This window comes from Pseudophryne corroboree, chromosome 8, assembly GCF_028390025.1.
Source record: "Pseudophryne corroboree isolate aPseCor3 chromosome 8, aPseCor3.hap2, whole genome shotgun sequence".
In the NCBI taxonomy this organism is placed as follows: Eukaryota; Metazoa; Chordata; class Amphibia; order Anura; family Myobatrachidae; genus Pseudophryne; species Pseudophryne corroboree.
This window is the reverse complement of record NC_086451.1, coordinates 136,589,846-136,611,590: the sequence shown is the minus strand read 5'-3', so window position 1 is coordinate 136,611,590 and position 21,745 is coordinate 136,589,846. Positions and strand designations below refer to the sequence as shown.

Genomic DNA, 21,745 nt, shown 5'->3' with positions numbered 1-21,745 from the left:
CCATTTCAGGAGACCCACTGAGCCAGATTCTATATTTAGTAAGGTGCGAGAATGTGAGTGTATGAGGGCTGTAGAAAAGCTACTATTCGCATCCAGGCGTAGGGTTTTGTCCAGATTGTGGGATTTATCCTGTAACGGTATCAAGGACAGAGCCTTCTGCACATAGCTACAGGCTTGAAGGAAGGGAAATAATGGGATTTGTAAATGTGGAAAACGTGCCATAATCTGTGAATGTGTAAGCAAGGTCAGAGTTTCAGTGTCCAAGAAATGATGGATGTATTTCAAACCTCCGTCATACCAAGTATGAAATATGTGGGAGATTGTGTGGGGTTTAAAGTCTGGGTTACCCCAGAGAGGTAAGAACATTGATGTATGTCGTGATAGTTTAAGCTGTGAGCGGACCAACCGCCAGGCCGCACAGGTAGAGGATATGAGTAAATTGTCCTTTACGCTATTTGGCATGGAATTGGGAGTGGTGTGTAATAGGGATACCAGATTCCAAGAAGGTGCAAAGGATTGTTCTAAATATGTGTTAGCATATATGCTTTGTCCGCCGATCCATTCCAAAGCAATCCTGTATATGGCTGCTAAAGCATAGGTATATAGGCACGGTAAATTTAAGCCACCGAGGGACCGAGGTTGACGTAGTTTAAACAATGAGAATCTAGGGCGTTTGCCCGCCCAAATAAATTTGGATAGTGTCTTATCCAATTGAATGAATATGCTTTTGGGTGGGATCAGCGGAAGCATCTGAAGCAAATATAAGAAACGTAGGAAACTAATCATTTTATATAAATGACTTCTGCCTGTGTATGTGAGGGGGAGGTGGGCCCACCTAGCGAAGTCAGCATGTGTCCTAGTGAACAATGGGGAAAAGTTAAGGGAATATAGTTTGGAAGGAAGATTAGGGAACACAATACCTAGATAGGTAATACAATTATTTGTGGCCCAGTGAAATGGGAAAGTGTCACCCCAACCCATTTTGGCCAAGGGAACAAAGGTCAATGCCTCCATTTTAGAATAATTGATTTTGAACCCAGATACTTGTTCAAAGGAGTCTAAAATGTCGAGTAGATGTGGTATGGCCACCCGGGGGTTGCTGAAGTTAAGTAAAATATCATCGGCGAATGCCGAGAATTTAAGTTCTCGATCCGCTAGTTTTATCCCCTGCCATCTAGCTTCCTTTATAAAGTAATGGAGAAGAGGATCTAAGGCCAGGTTAAATAATAGGGGAAATAGGGGGCATCCATGTCTGGTGCCACGGTGTAGGGAAAAGAGTCTGGAGTTGTGACCATTAATCATTAGGAAGGCTTGCGGAGCCTGATAGAGGGTACGAAACACCTGGAGAAAATCGAGGCCGAAATTCTGAAATCTAAGTATTCTGTCAATATGGGCCCAAGGGACTCGGTCAAAAACCTTGTCTGCATCGCAACTCAGGACTATGTTTCCCATCTCCAGTGAGCCTTGGGTTTTAATCATGGCTGCTAGTAAAGAGCGGACATTATGTACAGAATGCCTATTGCGTAACAATCCTGTCTGAGCAGGATGGAGCAGTTTGGGTAGAATCAACTGGAGGCAGGAAGCAAGCATCTTCGTGAATAATTTTAAATCTTGGTTCAATAATGAAATTGGCTGGTAAAACGAGACGAATGTGTGATCCTTGTTAGGTTTAGGGAGGACTATAACCCGTGCCGTGTTAAAGTCAGGTGGGGCTGGATGACCCGCCAAGATTGAATTATACAATGTTAGAAGGATGACCCGCCAAGATTGAATTATACAATGTTAGAAGGTGGTCACTTATATGTGGGAGTAGTAGTTTATAATAGGCTGCCGATAATCCGTCAGGACCCGGGGACTTCCCATTGATTAAGGATTTAATGACCGCTTCTAATTCTGCTGTAGTGATGGGAGTAGTGAGGAAATCTCTGTCCTCTTCCGATAGCGTGGGAAGGCCAGTCTGTGTTAAAAAGTCTATACCAGTTGCTGATTGATCAGGGGGGGCAGTGTATAAGGTCTCAAAGAAAGTCAGGAAGGTATCACTGATTGTTTCCTGTGTCAGTGCGGGTGAAGTGTGAGTGTCTCGAATAGAGGAAATATGTTTAGGGGATGCATGAGCCTTCACCATGTTTGCCAATAATTTCCCGGGGCGGTTACCCCAACGAAAATATTTGTTGGATTGGAAGGAAAGAAACAATTTGGCCTGTTCAGTGCAGAGGGTATCATGGACTAGCTTGGTATCTTTATTAGAGATGAGCGCCTGAAATTTTTCGGGTTTTGGGTTTTGGTTTTGGGTTCGGTTCCGCGGCCGTGTTTTGGGTTCAAACGCGTTTTGGCAAAACCTCACCGAATTTTTTTTGTCGGGTTCGGGTGTGTTTTGGATTCGGGTGTTTTTTTCAAAAAACACTAAAAAACAGCTTAAATCATAGAATTTGGGGGTCATTTTGATCCCAAAGTATTATTAACCTCAAAAACCATAATTTACACTCATTTTCAGTCTATTCTGAATACCTCACACCTCACAATATTATTTTTAGTCCTAAAATTTGCACCGAGGTCGCTGTGTGAGTAAGATAAGCGACCCTAGTGGCCGACACAAACACCGGGCCCATCTAGGAGTGGCACTGCAGTGTCACGCAGGATGTCCCTTCCAAAAAACCCTCCCCAAACAGCACATGACGCAAAGAAAAAAAGAGGCGCAATCAGGTAGCTGTGTGAGTAAGATTAGCGACCCTAGTGGCCGACACAAACACCGGGCCCATCTAGGAGTGGCACTGCAGTGTCACGCAGGATGGCCCTTCCAAAAAACCCTCCCCAAACAGCACATGACGCAAAGAAAAAAAGAGGCGCAATGAGGTAGCTGTGTGAGTAAGATTAGCGACCCTAGTGGCCGACACAAACACCGGGCCCATCTAGGAGTGGCACTGCAGTGTCACGCAGGATGTCCCTTCCAAAAAACCCTCCCCAAACAGCACATGACGCAAAGAAAAAAAGAGGCGCAATGAGGTAGCTGTGTGAGTAAGATTAGCGACCCTAGTGGCCGACACAAACACCGGGCCCATCTAGGAGTGGCACTGCAGTGTCACGCAGGATGTCCCTTCCAAAAAACCCTCCCCAAACAGCACATGACGCAAAGAAAAAAAGAGGCGCAATGAGGTAGCTGATTGTGTGAGTAAGATTAGCGACCCTAGTGGCCGACACAAACACCGGGCCCATTTAGGAGTGGCACTGCAGTGTCACGCAGGATGTCCCTTCCAAAAAACCCTCCCCAATCAGCACATGATGCAAAGAAAAAGGTTAGGTGGTATACAATTATGGACGGACTGCCTGCCGAGTGCAGACACAGAGGTAGCCACAGCCGTGAACTACCGTACTGTACTGTGTCTGCTGCTAATATAGACTGGTTGATAAAGAGATGTCGTAGTAGTATGTATGTATAAAGAAGAAAAAAAAACCACGGTTAGGTGGTATACAATTATGGACGGACTGCCTGCCGAGTGCAGACACAGAGGTAGCCACAGCCGTGAACTACCGTACTGTGTCTGCTGCGACTGGATGATAAATGATATAAAAAATATATATATATCACTACTGCAGCCGGACAGGTATATATTATATATTATATAATGACGGACCTGCTGGACACTGTCTGTCAGCAGAATGAGTTTTATTTTTATAGAATAAAAAAAACAACAACACACAAGTGAAGTCACACGACGAGTGTTTAACTTTTTCAGGCAATCACAATATAAGTATACTACTAACTATACTGGTGGTCAGTGTGGTCAGGTCACTGGTCAGTCACACTGGCAGTGGCACTCCTGCAGCAAAAGTGTGCACTGTTTAATTTTAATATAATATTATGTACTCCTGGCTCCTGCTATAACCTATAACTGGCACTGCAGTGCTCCCCAGTCTCCCCCACAATTATAAGCTGTGTGAGCTGAGCAGTCAGACAGATATATAATATATATAGATGATGCAGCACACTGGGCTGAGCCTGACCAGTGCACACAGATATGGTATGTGACTGAGTCACTGTGTGTATCGCTTTTTTCAGGCAGAGAACGAATATATTAAATAAACTGCACTGTCTGGTGGTCACTCACTATATAATATTATGTACTCCTGGCTCCTGCTATAACCTATAACTGGCACTGCAGTGCTCCCCAGTCTCCCCCACAATTATAAGCTGTGTGAGCTGAGCAGTCAGACAGATATATAATATATATAGATGATGCAGCACACTGGGCTGAGCCTGAGCAGTGCACACAGATATGGTATGTGACTGAGTCACTGTGTGTATCGCTTTTTTCAGGCAGAGAACGGATATATTAAATAAACTGCACTGTCTGGTGGTCACTCACTATATAATATTATGTACTCCTGGCTCCTGCTATAACCTATAACTGGCACTGCAGTGCTCCCCAGTCTCCCCCACAATTATAAGCTGTGTGAGCTGAGCAGTCAGACAGATATATAATATATATAGATGATGCAGCACACTGGGCTGAGCCTGAGCAGTGCACACAGATATGGTATGTGACTGAGTCACTGTGTGTATCGCTTTTTTCAGGCAGAGAACGGATATATTAAATAAACTGCACTGTCAGGTGGTCACTCACTAGTAAACTCTCTGCACTCTCTACACTTCTACAGTACTCCTCCTAGTCCTAAACTCCAGTAAATCTCTCTCTCTTATAATCTAAATGGAGAGGACGCCAGCCACGTCCTCTCACTATCAATCTCAATGCACGTGTGAAAATGGCGGCGACGCGCGGCTCCTTATATAGAATCCGAGTCTCGCGAGAATCCGACAGCGTCATGATGACGTTCGGGCACGCTCGGGTTAACCGAGCAAGGCGGGAGGATCCGAGTCTACTCGGACCCGTGAAAAAAACCATGAAGTTCGGGCGGGTTCGGATTCAGAGAAACCGAACCCGCTCATCTCTAATCTTTATATAACATTCTATTAGATTTGGACGGGTCAGCCAGCAGTTGAGAATAAACAGAAGCAACCTGGAGAGAAGCCTTGGCCATCCTTTCCCGAAGCTGCTTCTTCCTGGCGGCAACATATGAGATTATATGTCCCCTAATAACAGGCTTAGAAGCCTGCCAGAAAAGGTTCATGTCATCAATGTGTGTTGCATTATCACATGCATAATTGAGATAAGATTGTGTCAAATAGAGTTTAAAGTCCTCAGAGTGGGCTAGATGTTCTGGAAACTGCCAGATATGAGAGTATGAGCGGGGCGTTGTCAAAGTAATCGATAGGGTGATGGGAGCGTGGTCTGATAGAAGAATATTAGCTATGGTGGAGTCTTCTACTCTATGAATCAAAGAGGCAGATATTAGCCAATAATCTAGCCTAGAGAATATTTTATGTGGGTGTGAAAAGAAAGAGTATTCCCTAGAGTCAGGATAAAGAAACCGCCAGGGGTCCGGGAGCTGCAGGGAGTCCAGCATTAGAGACAATGGCAGAGGAGTGGATCTACTCAAACCCAACCGTCTGGGACCACCTGACACGTCTAGCAGTGGGTCTAAAACAACATTAAGGTCCCCCTCTAGAATCAGGAACCTTCCACCCAGTCCTGTAAGTTAACAAAGATGTCTGAGAAAAAGGAAGCGTTAGGCCCTGTGGGAGCATAGATACATGCCAGAGTGAATCGTTCCCCCTCGACGTCCACCTTTATAAACAAAAATCGACCCTCCGGGTCTATCCATTCCTCCCTAATCTCATAGTGCAATGATTTACGAAAAAGAAGTAGCACTTCCCTTGCCTTGATGGTGTAGGAGGCACTTCTGAAGTCGTCAACCCAAGTGTCCCTAAGTCTATTAGGATCAGTAAGGCGCCAGTGTGTCACTTGTAGTAACACCACATCAAGGTGGAATTTCTTGAGGTGGTTCAATACTTTTTTCCTCTTGATTGGTGTGTTCAAGCCCTCTACGTTCCACGAGACAAACTTAAGAGACCTCTTTGAGTTATCAAAGGGGGACTCAGCATCCTTAGGGTCCAGCATTATCCAATGCCTAGTCCGATGGAACGCAGAAGGAGAAGCCGCAATCGAAAGCCCAATCCCCCGTCCCAGCGAGCAGGGGAAGGACAAAAGGAGCACGTTAGGGAGCTACGCGGAGTCACAATAAACATATAACAAAACATTATGATACATGTAGAAAACACTAACTGGTATAACCGTGACCACCTGTCAAATTTTTTTTTTACATTTTTGAACCCAATATGATAGTAATAACCATCCATATGTAACAGAAACCTTAGTATGAATAGAAAAGGGGGAAGAAAAAGGGTCTGACAGAGAAAATGGAAGAAGAACCTCCCGCCATCCCCGCAACCACAATGGGTAAGAAAAATATCCATACAGCAGTGGTTGTAAGAGCCAAATGTAAATAATCAACAGAGTGCTAGCCATCAGAGAAGAAAAAGAGATGAGATAAGATAAAGAAGAAGAAATGCTTGGTTTTAGAAAAGTCAATCAGCATCGTCCATCCGAGAGTCAGACTGTGATGCGGGTAGAGACTTGAGAAAGTTTCGAGCAGAGTCCGGAGTATCGAAGTAATGTGGTTTGCCGGCATGAAAGATTCTCAATTTTGCAGGGTAAAACAGAGCTAATCTGATGTTCTTGGAAAACAGATCTTTACATACAGGGGAGAATTCTCTTCATTGTATTGAAACTTGGAAGGAAAATTCCTGAAAGAGCAGAAGTTTAGATTCTTCATAACGGAGGTCAGAGCATCTGCGGTAGGCCTCCATAATCTTCACCTTGTCAAGATAGTTTAGTAACTTGAAAATTACAGGTCTAGGGCGTGATTGGGGGATTGCGAAGATTGTCTATCGGGGCCGATGCGGTGTGCTCGTTCAACCAGATAAGAAGTGGGCGAGAGGGGCAGATCAAGGGTTGTGGGGAGCCAGCCAGTGACCAAGTCCAGTAGGTTTTTCTGTCTAACCGATTCTGGGAGGCCAATTAGGCGAAAGTTGTCCCGACGGTTGCGATTTTCTAAATCCTGAAGTTTATCGGTCATGGCCACTAGTGTGCTACCGTGCGATTGCTGTTGTGATTGGATCGCATGCTGATCATCCTCTACGGTGGAGATCCGGTCCTCGGCCTCTGCCAAATGTGTGTGTTGGGTCAATTGAGCTGCCGCTGACGTAATGGCCTCCATCAATGGCGCCAGCTTTGTGTCTAAAAAAGGTGAGATGATATCCAAGATTTCTCTGGCCTTTTGTATGGAGGACGGGCTAGCTCAGACATCGGCAAGTGACAGGTCATCTGCGTCTCTTTTACTAGGGGAGGATGGAGACCCCTGCTGAATAGGGCTATGCTCTTTATCTTTAGCTGCCGGTTTATTTTTATTTTGAGAATTCTTATTCGTGCGGAGCGTTTTGGCCACGTACTTCTCCATAGTAGAATATGTGATTCAAGCGTAGCCCAGCAAGGGTAAAGGAAAGTCCATCACTCGGAGAACAAGAAAGGTGTGGACGTATAGCAAAAGATTATCAGTTCCGCAGGAAGGCAGTTGTTAGACCACACAGGAGTGAGAGAGGAGGCCAGAGGTAAAAGCACAATGATAAATGTATTCAGGAAGGCTGAGGTAAATTGTGGTTCATCCATGCTCAAGTGTAGCGGGGGGGGGGGGGGGGGGCAGGGAAGCAAGAGAGCCCACTTGTGACAGCAGCAAGGACAGAACTCAGGCAGCTACTAGCGCGGTACCTGAGAGGCCTTGACTGTGTAGTGTGGCCGCTTCTCCGACAGGCACAGGCAGGGGATATCAGGATGCACGTGCTGCCACTAGCGCCAGTCAGCTGATGGTTCAGGCCAGTGATGCGGTGCCAGGATGGCGGGGGACACAGGGCACACCGAGTTTCCTGACAGGGGACCAGGGAGGGCTTTGGCCGCTGCGGCGGTGGGGCGGGTCACTTCCGCATGCACCTGGGTGAACGGAGTGGCCGGTCAACGGTGTGGGGTCCGGCGGGCCACCGGGGAGCACAGCGGGATGCTGTAAGCGGTCTGGGATCCCTCAGGCGGCCTGAGCTCGATACTCCATGAGGTCCAAGATGGCCGCTGTCATTCACTGCACACAGCATGCGGACTCCGGCGGGTGAAGCAGAGGGGGGGAGCGAGCCGGGGCACACACCACTTCGCTCCCTACTATCTCCAGGACCCGCGGGTGTAATTGTGGGGTCCCTGGTCTGGTCCAGGTTAAGCCGCTGGAATAGGCTAATAAGTGTGCCTGGAGGGAGAGCTCTGGAGAGAGGCAGCCGGATCGTTCGGCCCGCCCACCGGAAGTCATCTAACTGTGCTTTTAACCTTTTCCTGTGTGTGTGTGTGTGTGTGTGTGTGTGTGTGTGTGTGTGTGTGTGTGTGTGTGTGTGCTGTCACATTTACAATATGTCAGGCAAATAGTGTGTTTCATGTACGACAGGGTGTTCCTCTTCCCCAGGGGGTTCAATATTGTGTACTCAGTGTAGTGCACCTTCCCAGGCCAGCATGGCTGGATTCCATTAAAGGAATGATTTCCAATATTTCTACAAAAATTGTCCCGCAGTGAGAAATAGACTCAGTCCCCAAACCAGTGTCTCAGACCCCTACTATTTGTCCGCAAAAATGTACTCTGGCCCGTATCCTGCAGTCTGACACTGATTATAAAGGGTCAGACATGAAGGAGGGTGAGGTGGACTCAGAAGGGGGGATGCTGCTCTGTCACAGGGAATAGAGGTTCTTATAGAAGTTATCAGAGATGTTCTGCAAATTCCTGATAAGGTGACAGAGGAGTGTGAGGAATCTTATTTTAATGTAAAAAAGAAATCCTCAGTCACTTTTCCTGTGTCAAAGAAGCTGATTACCCTGTTTGAAGAACCGTGGGTTAATCCTGATAGAAAATTCTGAATCCCTAAGAAGTTACTCTTATCCTTTCTTTTTCATCCTGAGGATAGGAAAAAATGGGAAAATCCACTGATAGTGGATGCATCAGTATCCAGGCTGTCACGGAAAATAGTATTGCCTGTCCCTGGTGCAGCCTCCCTGAAACACACGGCTGATTGTAGAATTGAGACCACACTCAAATCCCTGCACACAGCTGCTTGGGTGGCCCAGAGACCCACTATAGCATGTGCTTGGATCACTAAAGCCATTGCTAAACGGTCAGGTAACCTAATTGAGGGGTTAGATTTCTTATCTAGGGGCGAGATTGTTTAACTCCTGCAACATATACAGGACTCTGCAAACTTTATGGTGGAAGCCATAAAAGAAATAGGCTTGCTTAATGCACGCACCACTGCTATGGCAGTGTCAGCACGCAGGGGTGTATGGCTACGCCAGTGGACTGCTGATGCGGACTCCAGGAAAGGCGTGGAAGGCCTACAATTTACAGGAAAGGCTTTATTTGGAGATGAACTGGATAAATGGATCTCCAAAGCTACTGCGGGTAAGTCCACATATCTGCCTTCTGCAGCTCCCCCAGCCAGGAAGGCCTACTCAGCTTCCAATTTGAAGTCCTTTCGGACAGCCAAGTTTAACGGCAAAACCAGAGGTTCTTTTACAGCCACCAGAGGCGCTAGACGTAAACCACGCAAACCAGCATCTACCGGTTCTCAGAAACAGAGTTCAAGCTCTGCTTCCTCAAAGCCTTCAGCATGACGGTGGACCGATATGCCTGGAAAACTGGCGGGTGGGAGCCTGGCTAAAATTCTTCAGTTGTATCTGGACAAGTTCGTGTCAAGATCCCTGGGTCATAAATTTTATTGCCCAGGGCTACATACTGGAGTTCCAGGAGCTCCCATCTCACAGATTCTTCAAATCATGCTTACCAGTTTCACGGGAGGCAAGTATAACTTTACAGGACACCATTCAGAAACTGGTGCAGACTTAGGTCATTGTTCCAGTTCCACCTCATCTGCAGAACAAGGGCTATTATTCCAACTTGTTTGTAGTACCGATACCGGATGGTTCGGTAAGACCATTTTTGAACCTCAAGTCGTAGAACCCGTACTTACGCGTGTCCAAATTCAAGATGGAGTCTCTGAGAGCTGTGATCTCGGGTCTGGAGGAAGGGGAATTCCTAGTGTCTAGTGGATATCAAGAATGCGTACCTTCACATTCCGATCTGGCCGCCTCATCAGGCTTAGCTACAGTTTGCACAGCAGGACTGTCACTACCCGTTCCAGGCCCTGCCATTTGGTCTCTCCATGGCACCAAGGGTGTTCACCAAGATGATGGCAGAGATGATGTTTCTCCTCCGCAAGCAGGGAGTGAACATAGGGGGTAACTCAGAGTTGATCGCAGCAGCAAATTTGTTAGCAGTTGGGCAAAATCATGTGTACTGCAGGTGTGGCAGATATAACACTTGCAGAGAGAGTTAGATTTGGGTGGGTTATTTTGTTTCTGTGCAGGGTAAATACTGTCTACTTTATTTTTACACTGCAATTTAGATTTCAGTTTGAACACACCCCACCCAAATCTAACTATCTCTGCACATGTTATATCTGCCCCCCTGCAGTGCACATGGTTTTGCCCAACTGCTAACAAATTTGTTGCTGCGATCAACTCTGAATTAGGCCCAAAATTCCGTACCTGGATGATATTATAATAAAGGCGCCGGCCAGGGAGTGGTTGTTGGACAGCATTGCCCTCTCAACCCAACTACTCCGGGATCACAGGTGGATTCTGAACCTTCCAAAATCTCACCTAGAGCCAACACGGAGGCTTCCATTCCTGGGGATGATACTGGACACAGAGTCGCAGAAGGTGTTCCTTCCTTTGTAAAAGGCATTGGTAATCCAGTCGATGGTTCAGGATGTCCTGAAGCCAACTCGGATATCGGTGCATCTATGCATTCGCCTTCTTGGGAAAATGGTGGCCTCTTACGAAGCGCTTCAGTACGGTAGGTTCCACGCAAGACCTTTCCAGCTTGATCTGTTGGACAAATGGTCCGGATCACATCTTCACATGCACCAGAGGATCCATCTGTCACCAAGAGCCAGGATTTCTCTTCTATGGTGGCTTCAGACTTTTCACCTAATCGAGGGTCAACGGTTCGGGATTCAGAATTGGATTCTACTAACGACAGACGCAAGCCTCAGAGGTTGGGGAGCATTCACCCAGTAGGTGCAGTTTCAGGGAAGATAAGCGAGTCAGGGAGTCATCCTTCCAATCCACATTCTGGAACTATATACAATGCCCTTGTGCAGGCCTCATATCTTCTTTGAGATCAGGCCATTCTGGTCCAGTCGGACAAATGTGACGGCAGTAATGTATATAAACCAACAGGGTGGAATAAAAAGCAGAGCAGCAATGTCAGAGGTGACAAGAATTCTCCTCTGGACAGAAAAACACGCTGTGGCATTGTCAGCGATCTTCATTCCGGGAGTAGACAACTGGGAAGCAGACTTCCTCAGCAGACACAACCTGCACCTGGGGGAGTGGGGCCTTCACCCAGAGGTGTTCAGGTGCTTGACACGTCAGTGGGGATATCCACAAATCAACATGATGGCCTCTTGTCTCAACAAAAAGCTCAAGCAGCATTGTTCCAGGTCAAGAGACCCACAGGCAGTGGCGGTAGGCGCTCTGACAACTCCATGGGTCTATCAGATGGTGTTCATGTTTCTTCCACTTCCTCTGATCCCAATAATTCTCAAAAGAATAAAAAGGGAAAAGGTTCAAGCAATATTCATTGCTCCGGACTGGCCAAGAAGGGCCTGGTACGCAGACCTTCTGGAGATGCTCCTCGAAGATCCATGGCCTCTACCTCTATGCGAGGATCTTCTGCAACAGGGCCCGTTCGTCTATCAAGATTTACCGCGGCTACGTTGAACAGCATGGAAGTTGAACGGTTGATTCTAGCCCGGAGAGGGATCCCTGACAAGGTCATCCCGACTATGATCCAAGCAAGAAAGGAGGTAACGTCTAAACATTACCATCGTATTTGGAAGAAATACGTCTCTTGGTGTGAGAGCAGAAAATATTCTGCGGTGGAATTTCATCTGGGACGTTTACTGCTTTTTCTGCAGTCAGGTGTGGATGTGGGCCTATGTCTGGGCTCCATAAAAGTCCTGATTTCGACCTTGTCCATTTTCTTTCAGAAACAATTGGCTTCTCTCCCTGAGGTCCGGACGTTCTTGAAAGGTGTTCTGCATATCCGACCTCCCTTTGTGCCTCCTACAGCACCTTGGGATCTCAATTTGGTGCTGCAGTTCCTCCATTCGGCCTGGTTTAAACCATTACAGGAGGTAGATGTCACACTGTTGGCCTTGGCTTCAGCAAGACGTGTGTCAGAGCTGGGGGCGTTGACTCACAAGAGCCCCTATTTAATTTTCCACGTAGACAGAGCTGAACTCAGAACTTGTCAGCATTTTCTTCCTAAAGTGGTGTCTGCGTTTCACATCAACCAACCTATTGTGGTTCCAGTTGTTACCGGCACTTCTGCTACTTCAAAGTCATTGGATGTTGTGAGGGCTTTGAAGGTGTATGTTTAGCGAACAGCTCGTCACAGAAAATCGGACTCGTTGTTTGTTCTTTATGATCCCAATAAAATTGGGTGTCCTGCTTCGAAGCAGTCCATTGCATGCTGGATCAGGCTCACTATCCAGTATGCTTATTCCATGGCAGGGTTGCCGGTTCCAAAATCTGTACAGGCCTACTCTACTAGGTCAGTGGGTGCTTCTTGGGCGCGTGCCCGGGGTGTCTCGGCTTTACAGCTCTGCCGAGTAGCTACTTGATAAGGTTCGAACATGTTTGCTAAGTTCTACAAATTCGATACTTTGGCCTCTGAGGACGTTCAGTTTGGTCAATCTGTTCTGCAGGAACCTCAGCACTCTCACACCCAGTTTGAGAGCTTTGGTACTTCCCCATGGTGCTAAATGGATTCCCAGTATCCTCTAGGACGTAAGAGAAAACAGGATTTTAATTACCTACCGGTAAATCCTTTTCACGTAGTCAGTAGAGGATACTGGGCACCCACTCGGTGCTTCGTACTTCCTGCACTGTTACTTGGTTAAGTAGTGTTGTTAGGTTCAGCTGTTGCTGTTCCTGTTTTCAAGTTTGGTTAGCCTGGCTTTCCTCTTGTTTGTGTGTGCTGGTTCAGAATCTCACCACTATCCTTTTATATCCTTCTCTCAAAGTATGTCCGTCTCCTCAGGCACAGTTTCCTAGACTAAGTCTGGTGGGAGGGGCATAGAGGGTGGACACACTATCAAATTCTTAAAGTGCCCATGGCTCCTAGTGGACCCGTCTATACCCCATGGTACTAAATGGTTCCCAGTATCCTCTATGGACTACGAGAAAATATTTACCGGTAGGTAATTAAAATCCTATTTTTCTTCATTGAAAATGTACCCATGTGCGCATTTTCATCCCTCATTACCACGCTGTTGCTAAGCATCTTATTGTGTTTTCAGGCCAGAGAAGAGTTTGCAGAAACTGAGCAGATAACTATCATTGAACGATTCCCTTACCCATTCCAGGTATGAAACAAAGTATGCAACATTATGTATTTTTAACTCAAGGAAAAAGCTAATACACTATATACACAATGTTTTGGACTTTAGAAAATACATGTTTGTAATTGCACTGCAGCTGATTCCATGCTTTGAGAATTCCAGTTCTCAAATGTTCACTGTACCGTAATACAGAAATGGCTACAGGCAATACAGTAATATGATAGTACTTCCCAGTAGTCATAGCCAAAAGACGGAAGCAGGATTTCATAGATAGACCCCTCACAGTTACTCTAGAAAGCACAGTAAAAAAGGCTCTATGCTGTTTCATTAACACTACAGGATACATGCAGTTCGGATTACAAGGACCTGGTACTCTGAACATGATATACCCAACTTTCAGCTCCTGTTGTCTTCGGTAGTTACACCTCTAATCCTGCTCAGTAGTGTAGAAAGTAGTCCCCCATCCTTTTGGCTAGTATTGAATGGGGATCCGAATCCTATTTGCTAGTGAAGAAAGCAGACCCCATCCTGTTGATTGGTGTAGAAAGCAAATCTCAGTCCAATCTCCTAGTTTAGAAAGCAGACACCATCCCGTTGTTAAGTGTAGAAAGCAAACTCCATCCCTTTGGTTATTGTAGAAAGGAGACCCCATCCTGTTGGTTAGTGTAGAAAGCAGACCCCATCCTATTGGTTAATGTAGAAAGCAGACCCCATCCTAATGGTTAGTGTAGAAAGCAGACCCCATCTTATTAGTTAGTGAAGAAAGCAGACCCCATCTTGTTGGTTAGTGTAGAAAACAGACCCCATCCTGTTGGTTAGTGTAGAAAACAGACCCCATCCTATTGGTTAATGTAGAAAGCAGACCCCATCCTAAAGGTTAGTGTAGAAAGCAGACCCCATCTTATTAGTTAGTGAAGAAAGCAGACCCCATCCTGTTGGTTAGTGTAGAAAACAGACGCCATCCTATTTGTTAGTGAAGAAAGCAAACCCCTGGTACAGCTGCAATCAGACAATTGAGTATAACCCCAACACTAATATCAAAGAGCAGCTGCTCTCTAAATAGGCTAGATTCAGTGACAGTAAGTACTTTTCAATGACCACAGCAATGGCCACCTCAAATCTGGGACCCTGGGCAAATACCAATGAGCTACAACGGACGGTCTAGGCCAGTGGTAGCCAAACCTGGTCCTCGATAGCTATAGGTACCAACAGTTCATGTTTTCCAGCTCACCTAGAAGGTGTACAGGTGCAGTCATTACTCACTGACACATTTTAAAAGATCCACAGATGGAGGTAATTACTGAACTGGTGATTCTGTGAGGCGAAAACGTTAACTGTTGGCAAGGGTTAATGTGAGCTGGGGAAAAATATATGAAGCGCCTGTGTCTATATTAAACAAATTACTGCTTTAAAAAGTATTGAACCCACGTTCACTTCACTCTATGGGCTGTATACACCCCTGTATTTTAACAATAGTTAAACAGCAAAAAAGAGGAAAGAGAAAGCGCTGATGGGATCATACTAAATACCTCATAAATAGGTTCAGAGCCGGTAATTAAATTAATTCAAAAATGTATTATTAATAATATCTGCTAAAATTAACATAAATGAATAATTAGATAATGTGACATATTAAAAACACCATATGAATCAATAATTTACTTGCTGGCCAGCAGTGTCTAATGGCAATAATAAGAATAAACTCCCCTCAATGAGAGATCAGTGTACTTGGAGAGCTGATCTGTTACACTGTCAGCATTTTTATAACTTTGTATCAGTCAGTAACAGAGACTGTTGCACGCTAGAGAGTGTGGAGATATACGGCTGCGAGAAGCATGTACAATGTGTCCAATTACCTCCTTTATTAATACAGCGGTGTGGTCCTACCCCAAAACCGAGCGTCCTTGGGTATGATTTAAGTGTCCACGGGGGTTGCCTTTATCTTGTCACCAGCTGTAAAAGGATGATGTTCCACGAAAGGAGAGTACTGAATCTGGCCCCTGAAGCTGACGCTTATTCCAGCAGGGGTGATTAAGTTGATGGCGGGTTGGACAGATGGCAAAGTCCAAAGGCGGTCCCACTGCGCTAAGCCGTGCACCTCCGTGTTTGCCGAAAACACTGCTGCAGCTACAAGAAAGTGGGCGGAGTTTCTTATTGATAAAAGAGCAGGTGAATCTGGAAATTTACATCCATCCACACAGTGGCTCCCATCAAAACCTATGGGTTGCTACAGATGTGGACAGGAGAAATGTATCACCTGTTCTTTTATTAAAAATAACATACATACTTTTGAATCATCTACTCATGAGGAATTCGTTATTAAATAATTTATTAATTGTAATAGCACATATCTTGTTTATATCCTGGTTTGTACCTGTGGTCTCATTTACGTTGGTAGGACAATGCGTAAATTGAGGATCAGATTTCTGGAACATAAGCGTAACATTGAGAAAAGTGTTTTGTTCCATAGCGTATCTAGACATTTTTTGGAACATCATGCTAAAAATGCTAAGGACATTACACTGATAGGTATAGAATACATCAATCCCACCAAGAGAGGTGGGGATAGATATAGAAAATTATGCATAAGAGAAAATTATTGGATACATAAACTGAAGACTCTTGTTCCTGTAGGATTAAATGAGTCCATAGAAATAGATCTTTAGATTTTTTCTTCCAAGCCTTTGTTGTTTAATCCAAGCTAAATGGTTTGTTTTGTTTAATTTATATATTTAATTGTTTGCTTATATAAATGTATAATGGGGCTGTGTTAAATCAGCCAAGCCATTTATTAGGACATAGTAAAAACTGTCTGTTCCATTTAAAGGTTCTTTATGGAAAATGTACGTTTGGGATCTTTACTGGTTTAGTATAATCAGACTATGTATACATTATGGTATTTGGTATTGGTCTATAATGTTATTTGTAGATTTTTAATATAATTCTTTTCGTTATGCTGCTCCCTGTGATCCGTTCTGTGTGTGTGTTTTTTCAATTACCACTTTCATTATTATTAATTAATGGTTGTTTTTTTAAAACATATTCTATTGAGGCAACTAAATATATATAAATTCTTACGTTACATAGGTTATATAACACTCGAATAATTTTTACAGAGCCGGAAAAATGCTAGTAATTATGTATATCTGTTTGAATGGAAAAATTCCCTGTGAAGTTTCACAGCTATAGGTACTAATTAAAGTTTCTTAAAAGTAACTCCCTGTGGGTGAGGAGGTATCACTTTGAAAAAGTCACGTGATTCCGTGACGAAACGCGTCAGTCTCCGCCCACTTTCCTGTAGCTGCAGCAGTGTTTTTTGCAAACACGGAGGTACACGGCTTAGCGCAGCGGGACCGCCTTTGGACTTTGCCATCTGTCCAACCCGCCATCAACTTAATCACCCCTGCTGGAATAAGCGTCAGCTTCAGGGGCCAGATTCAGTACTCTCCTTTCGTGGAACATCATCCTTTTACAGCTGGTGACAAGACAAAGGCAACCCCCGTGGACACTTAAATCATACTCGAGGACGCTCGGTTTTGGGGTAGGACCACACCGCTGTATTAATAAAGGAGGTAATTGGACACATTGTACATGCTTCTCGCAGCCGTATATCTCCACACTCTCTAGCGTGCAACAGTCTCTGTTACTGACTGATATAAAGTTATAAACGCTGACTGATACAAAGTTATAAAAATGCTGACAGTGTAACAGATCAGCTCTCCAAGTACACTGATCTCTCATTGAGGGGAGTTTATTCTTATTATTGCCATTAGACACTGCTGGCCAGCAAGTAAATTATTGATTCATATGGTGTTTTTAATATGTCACATTATCTAATTATTCATTTATGTTAATTTTAGCAGATATTATTAATAATACATTTTTGAATGAATTTAATTACCGGCTCTGAACCTATTTATGAGGTATTTAGTATGATCCCATCAGCGCTTTCTCTTTCCTCTTAATGTGAGCTGGAATGGGGCGGAATTGCGTTCCTCCAGTTCCATTTGGAGAAGGAACGCAGTTCCACCTCCTCCGGCTCCCCTAACCTGATGTGAGCCCGGCGCTGCAGGGAGATGCAGGGCGCCCGCTGAGACTGTTACCAGCGGGCGCCCGGCTCTCTCTCCACAGCGGATTCCGGAGGCAGGAACTCACTCCTGAGTTCCGTCTTTGTCAGTGTGCGCTATGGGAAAGACGTCATGATGTCTCTCCCATAGTGCTGAGGAACGGACACCAGGAGGACTGTAGCAGTCAGACGCGGGAGCGGGGCTTAGTGAGTATTGTGTTTGGTTTTTTTTATGTGTTTGAGTGAAAGTGGTGCTTCTACTGGGGGCAAACTACTGGGGGCAAACTACTGGGGGCAAACTACAGAGGGGCTTACTACTGGGGGCGAACTACAGAGGGGCTAACTACTAGGGGCAAACTACAGAGGGGCTAACTACTGGGGGCAAACTACAGAGGGGCAAACTACAGAGGGGCTAACTACTGGGGGCAAACTACAGAGGGACTTACTACAGAGGGGCTAACTACTGGGGGCAAACTACAGAGGGACTTACTACAGAGGGGCTAACTACTGGGGGCAAACTACTACTGGGGGGCTAAACTACAGTGGGTGGGGCTAAACTACTGGGGTCATTACCACTGGGGGGCTAAACTACAGGGGGTGGGGCTAAACTACTGGGGGGCATAACTACAGGAGCTATGACTACAGTGGCTATAACTACAGAGGCATTACCACTGGGGCTAAACTACAGGTGACTAAATGACTGGGGGTATTACTACAGGTGGCATTACTACTGGGGGGCAATACTACACAGGGGCATTACCAGTAAGGGATTATTACTAATGAGGGCGTTGTATAAGGGGCACTTTATAAGGGGCATCACTTCTGGGGACATAAGGAGCACTACTACTGGGGGCATTGCATAAGGGGCACCACTACTATGGACTCTACATAGGGGCACTATCACTGTGGGCACTACCACTACAGTGGACATTGCATAAGGGGCACTACTACTGTGGGCATTGTATAAGGGGTGCTACTGCTGTGGGCATTACGTGTATTAGGGGTGCTACTGCTGTGGGCATTACGTGTATTAGGGGTGCTACTGCTGTGGACATTATGTGTATTAGGGGTGCTACTACTGTGGGCATTATGTGTATTAGGGGTGCTACTACTGTGGGCATTTTGTTTATTGGTGGTGCTATTACTGTGGGCTTTGTGTATAAGGGTCACTAATGTGTGTTAAAACATGAATAAGGGACACTACTATGTGGTGTAATGTGAATAAGATTGTGCTACTGTGTGGCATAGTTTTAATTGGGGATACTATTGCGTGACCACACATTTCTTTTGAGACCACGCCCCTTTTTTTGGCACGCGTACAATACCTTTATTACATGGTCGCCGGGGGAAGAGTAGGGGTGAGTTCCACCACCTCTCTAAGACCACTTTAAGCACTGACTGTTGGTATCTCTCGAGGACCAGGATTGGTTACCCCTGGTGTAGGCCAATGATAACAACTCAAATACAGACTTTTCTAGATGGAAAACTTAAAAATTTGGTTCTGTCCCTTGTTATCAGGAACAGATAGTAACTATGGTTTCAATGTGGCTGTATCGTCACATGTTTTATGTTCTTGTGTGCTAAAAGTAATATCCTGTGTAACAGCTGTTCAGAACTCTTATATTAATTGACGGATGGCTTGTAGCTACTGCAGTAGGTGCTAGAGAGGAAGAACTATAGCTTGTGTACACGGATGTGGACATTAGATTATTATGTTCTCGATTTTCGATTTATATGTAGTGTAGAGCAGAAACATAGATATGCACATGGAGGTCATGTTACCTCTCCGTTATAAATATCGACCTCTCTATAAAAAATCAATCTCTGTGAGTTTCTGCCATCCTTTCGATCGTCTATTAATATTAGAAAGCATTGGAGACTGAATTACACTACCTAATATCTATAAATTAATTTGTAAATAATAATAAAAACTTAATAAATGAAAGTCCTAAAAATTTATTTTGTGAACAAAAATTAACAATGTTTCTAATAGAAAGCATTCTGTTTTTATTGTCCGTTTTAAATTGCTGTTATTATACTTATACATATAATTGTACAAATATGAAAAACTACATTTTAGACACGTAAAGGCAGAATATTTGTACCTGTGTTATAGTGCATATAGTACTTTTTCCCTGCTTATGAGGCATAAATAGAGCTAATTGAGAGTAATGGTGCCCATACACTTGTGCGATATCTGGTACAACCCTTCGATTTTGACGGCTTCGGTGCGATAAATTGCAGGATTGTATGTACATCGAATGTGTCCCTCGATGCGAAGCGTGGTCACGCTAGTCGAATCTCGCATCTCAAGATATTTTGTGCTGCACTTAATATTTACTGGATCACACGTGCGATAGCATGCTGCTTTTACAACATTCAATTTATCGAACTGCGATGTGCAATCTGTGAGTTATTTAGCTCACTTCCTGGACATTCCCCCTCCCCCACACCCCCCACCCATTGTGCACAGGATACAGGAGAGAGGCTGGAAGCACGCTGCTCTGCTACAAACAACAAGGTATGCAGGCTACACCACTGGCCGACAATGTTTATTATTATGCTGTTACCACTGTCCACCATTATGCTTCCACCTCTACCCACCATTATACTGCCCCACTGCAAGCCACTGGCCGTGCCCTGTCCACCATTATGCTGCCCCACTGCAAGCCACTGGCCGTGCCCTGTCCACCATTATGCTGCCCCACTGCAAGGCACTGGCTGCACCCCGTCCACCATTATGCTGCCCCACTGCAAATCGCTGGCCGCACCGTCCACCATTATGCTGCCACACTGCAAACCACTGGCCGCGCCCTGTACACCATTATGCTGCCCCACTGCAAATCACTGGCCGCGCCCTGTCAACCATTATGCTGCCCCACTGCAAGCCACTGGCCGTGCCCTGTCCACCATTATGCTGCCTAACTGCAAGCCACTGGTCACGCCCTGTCCACCATTATGCTGCCCCACTACCCACCTTAATACTGCTGTACCCTGCCCACCAATATATTATCACAACACATTTGAGATAATTCACACCTGTAACAAGAAAACAAACTTTATTTAACCAGAATAATGCAACTATTTACATATTAACTATTTTGCCTTTTTTTTTACATTATGCAGCTGTCCATTGAGAGCTGGGAATTTCTCTCAGGCTTCATCAGCCTCTACCGTGAGGAAGAGTGCCTGTGGCTGACCTCATCACCAGAGGATTCCAACAAACAGAAGAGAGAGGCAGCCTATAACCGCCTGGTGGACTACTCCAAGCCCACGTACTTTGTGGCCACGGTGACCTGGGTCAGGAAAAAAATTGCAAACTTACGCACAGTATTTGTGAAAGAAAACAAGAAGGTCGGGGGCAGGTGCTACCGAAGTGTATGTTCTCCAGCTCTGGTACTACCAGGACCTGACCTTCCTCCTGGAGAAAAGGACAGCGAAAGCATCCCTGGTTGTGATGGTCGAGTCCAAGGGGGCAAGTCTGAATGTGGAGGAGGCCGAAGTGGTAAGTTGTTTTAAACTTTTTTTTTCTTATGTAATGGAAGCCTCCTGCCATGTCACAGCTCCTTCCCCATTGAAATATTTGTTGTAATTTTCCAGGACCTCTTTTGCCCTTGCACTGCCACGTAAGGTCACTGCAAGTGCTCCCAGCGAGGAAATCACCAGCTCCTCTGCTGGCTGGTTGGGGTCTTCCAGTCCTGCTGGGAGCAAATGCATTTGTCTCATGGCCTTCCGTCGTAGCATGTTGTGCAGTATACAGCATGCAGTTACTACAATGTCAATCTTATCCAGCCTCAAGTTGGTGGGATGGTGGAATATTCTGAATCAGTTGCTGAGAATGCCAAATGCATTCTCAACAACTCGATGGGCCCTAGAAAGGTGGTAATTAAAAATGCGACTATCTCTTTGCGGGTAGGGCTTTATTATGTGTTCATGCAGAGCGAATGCCTCATCTCCCATGAACACAAATCCCAGGCCATTCTTTGTTTCCTCAACAGGCGGCAGATTAATGGTGTTGTAGGTGAGCCTCTCATAGAATCGTGTTCACCATTACCATGAGAACAATGCTAAAGTAGCCCTTGTAATTGTAGTAGTTTGACCCACTGTTTGTGGGTTTGGTGATGTGCACATGTTTCCCGTCTATGGCACCACCACAGTTTGGGAAATTCCACCGCCTCTTGAACTCCTCTGCAACAGTTTGCCATTCTTCAACACTTGTAAGGAACTGAAAA

General features: G+C 45.3%; 1 protein-coding gene across 1 annotated transcript in view; it reads left to right on the top strand.

The window, feature by feature from the left end:
* The window catches only part of BTK (Bruton tyrosine kinase), a 403,461-nt gene that overhangs the window by 114,255 nt on the left and 267,461 nt on the right, over positions 1-21,745 (top strand). Inside the window, exon 4 of the mRNA XM_063936954.1 lies at positions 13,406-13,471. Coding sequence (XP_063793024.1) covers positions 13,406-13,471 — 66 coding nt within the window. The remainder of the gene's footprint in view (positions 1-13,405; positions 13,472-21,745) is intronic.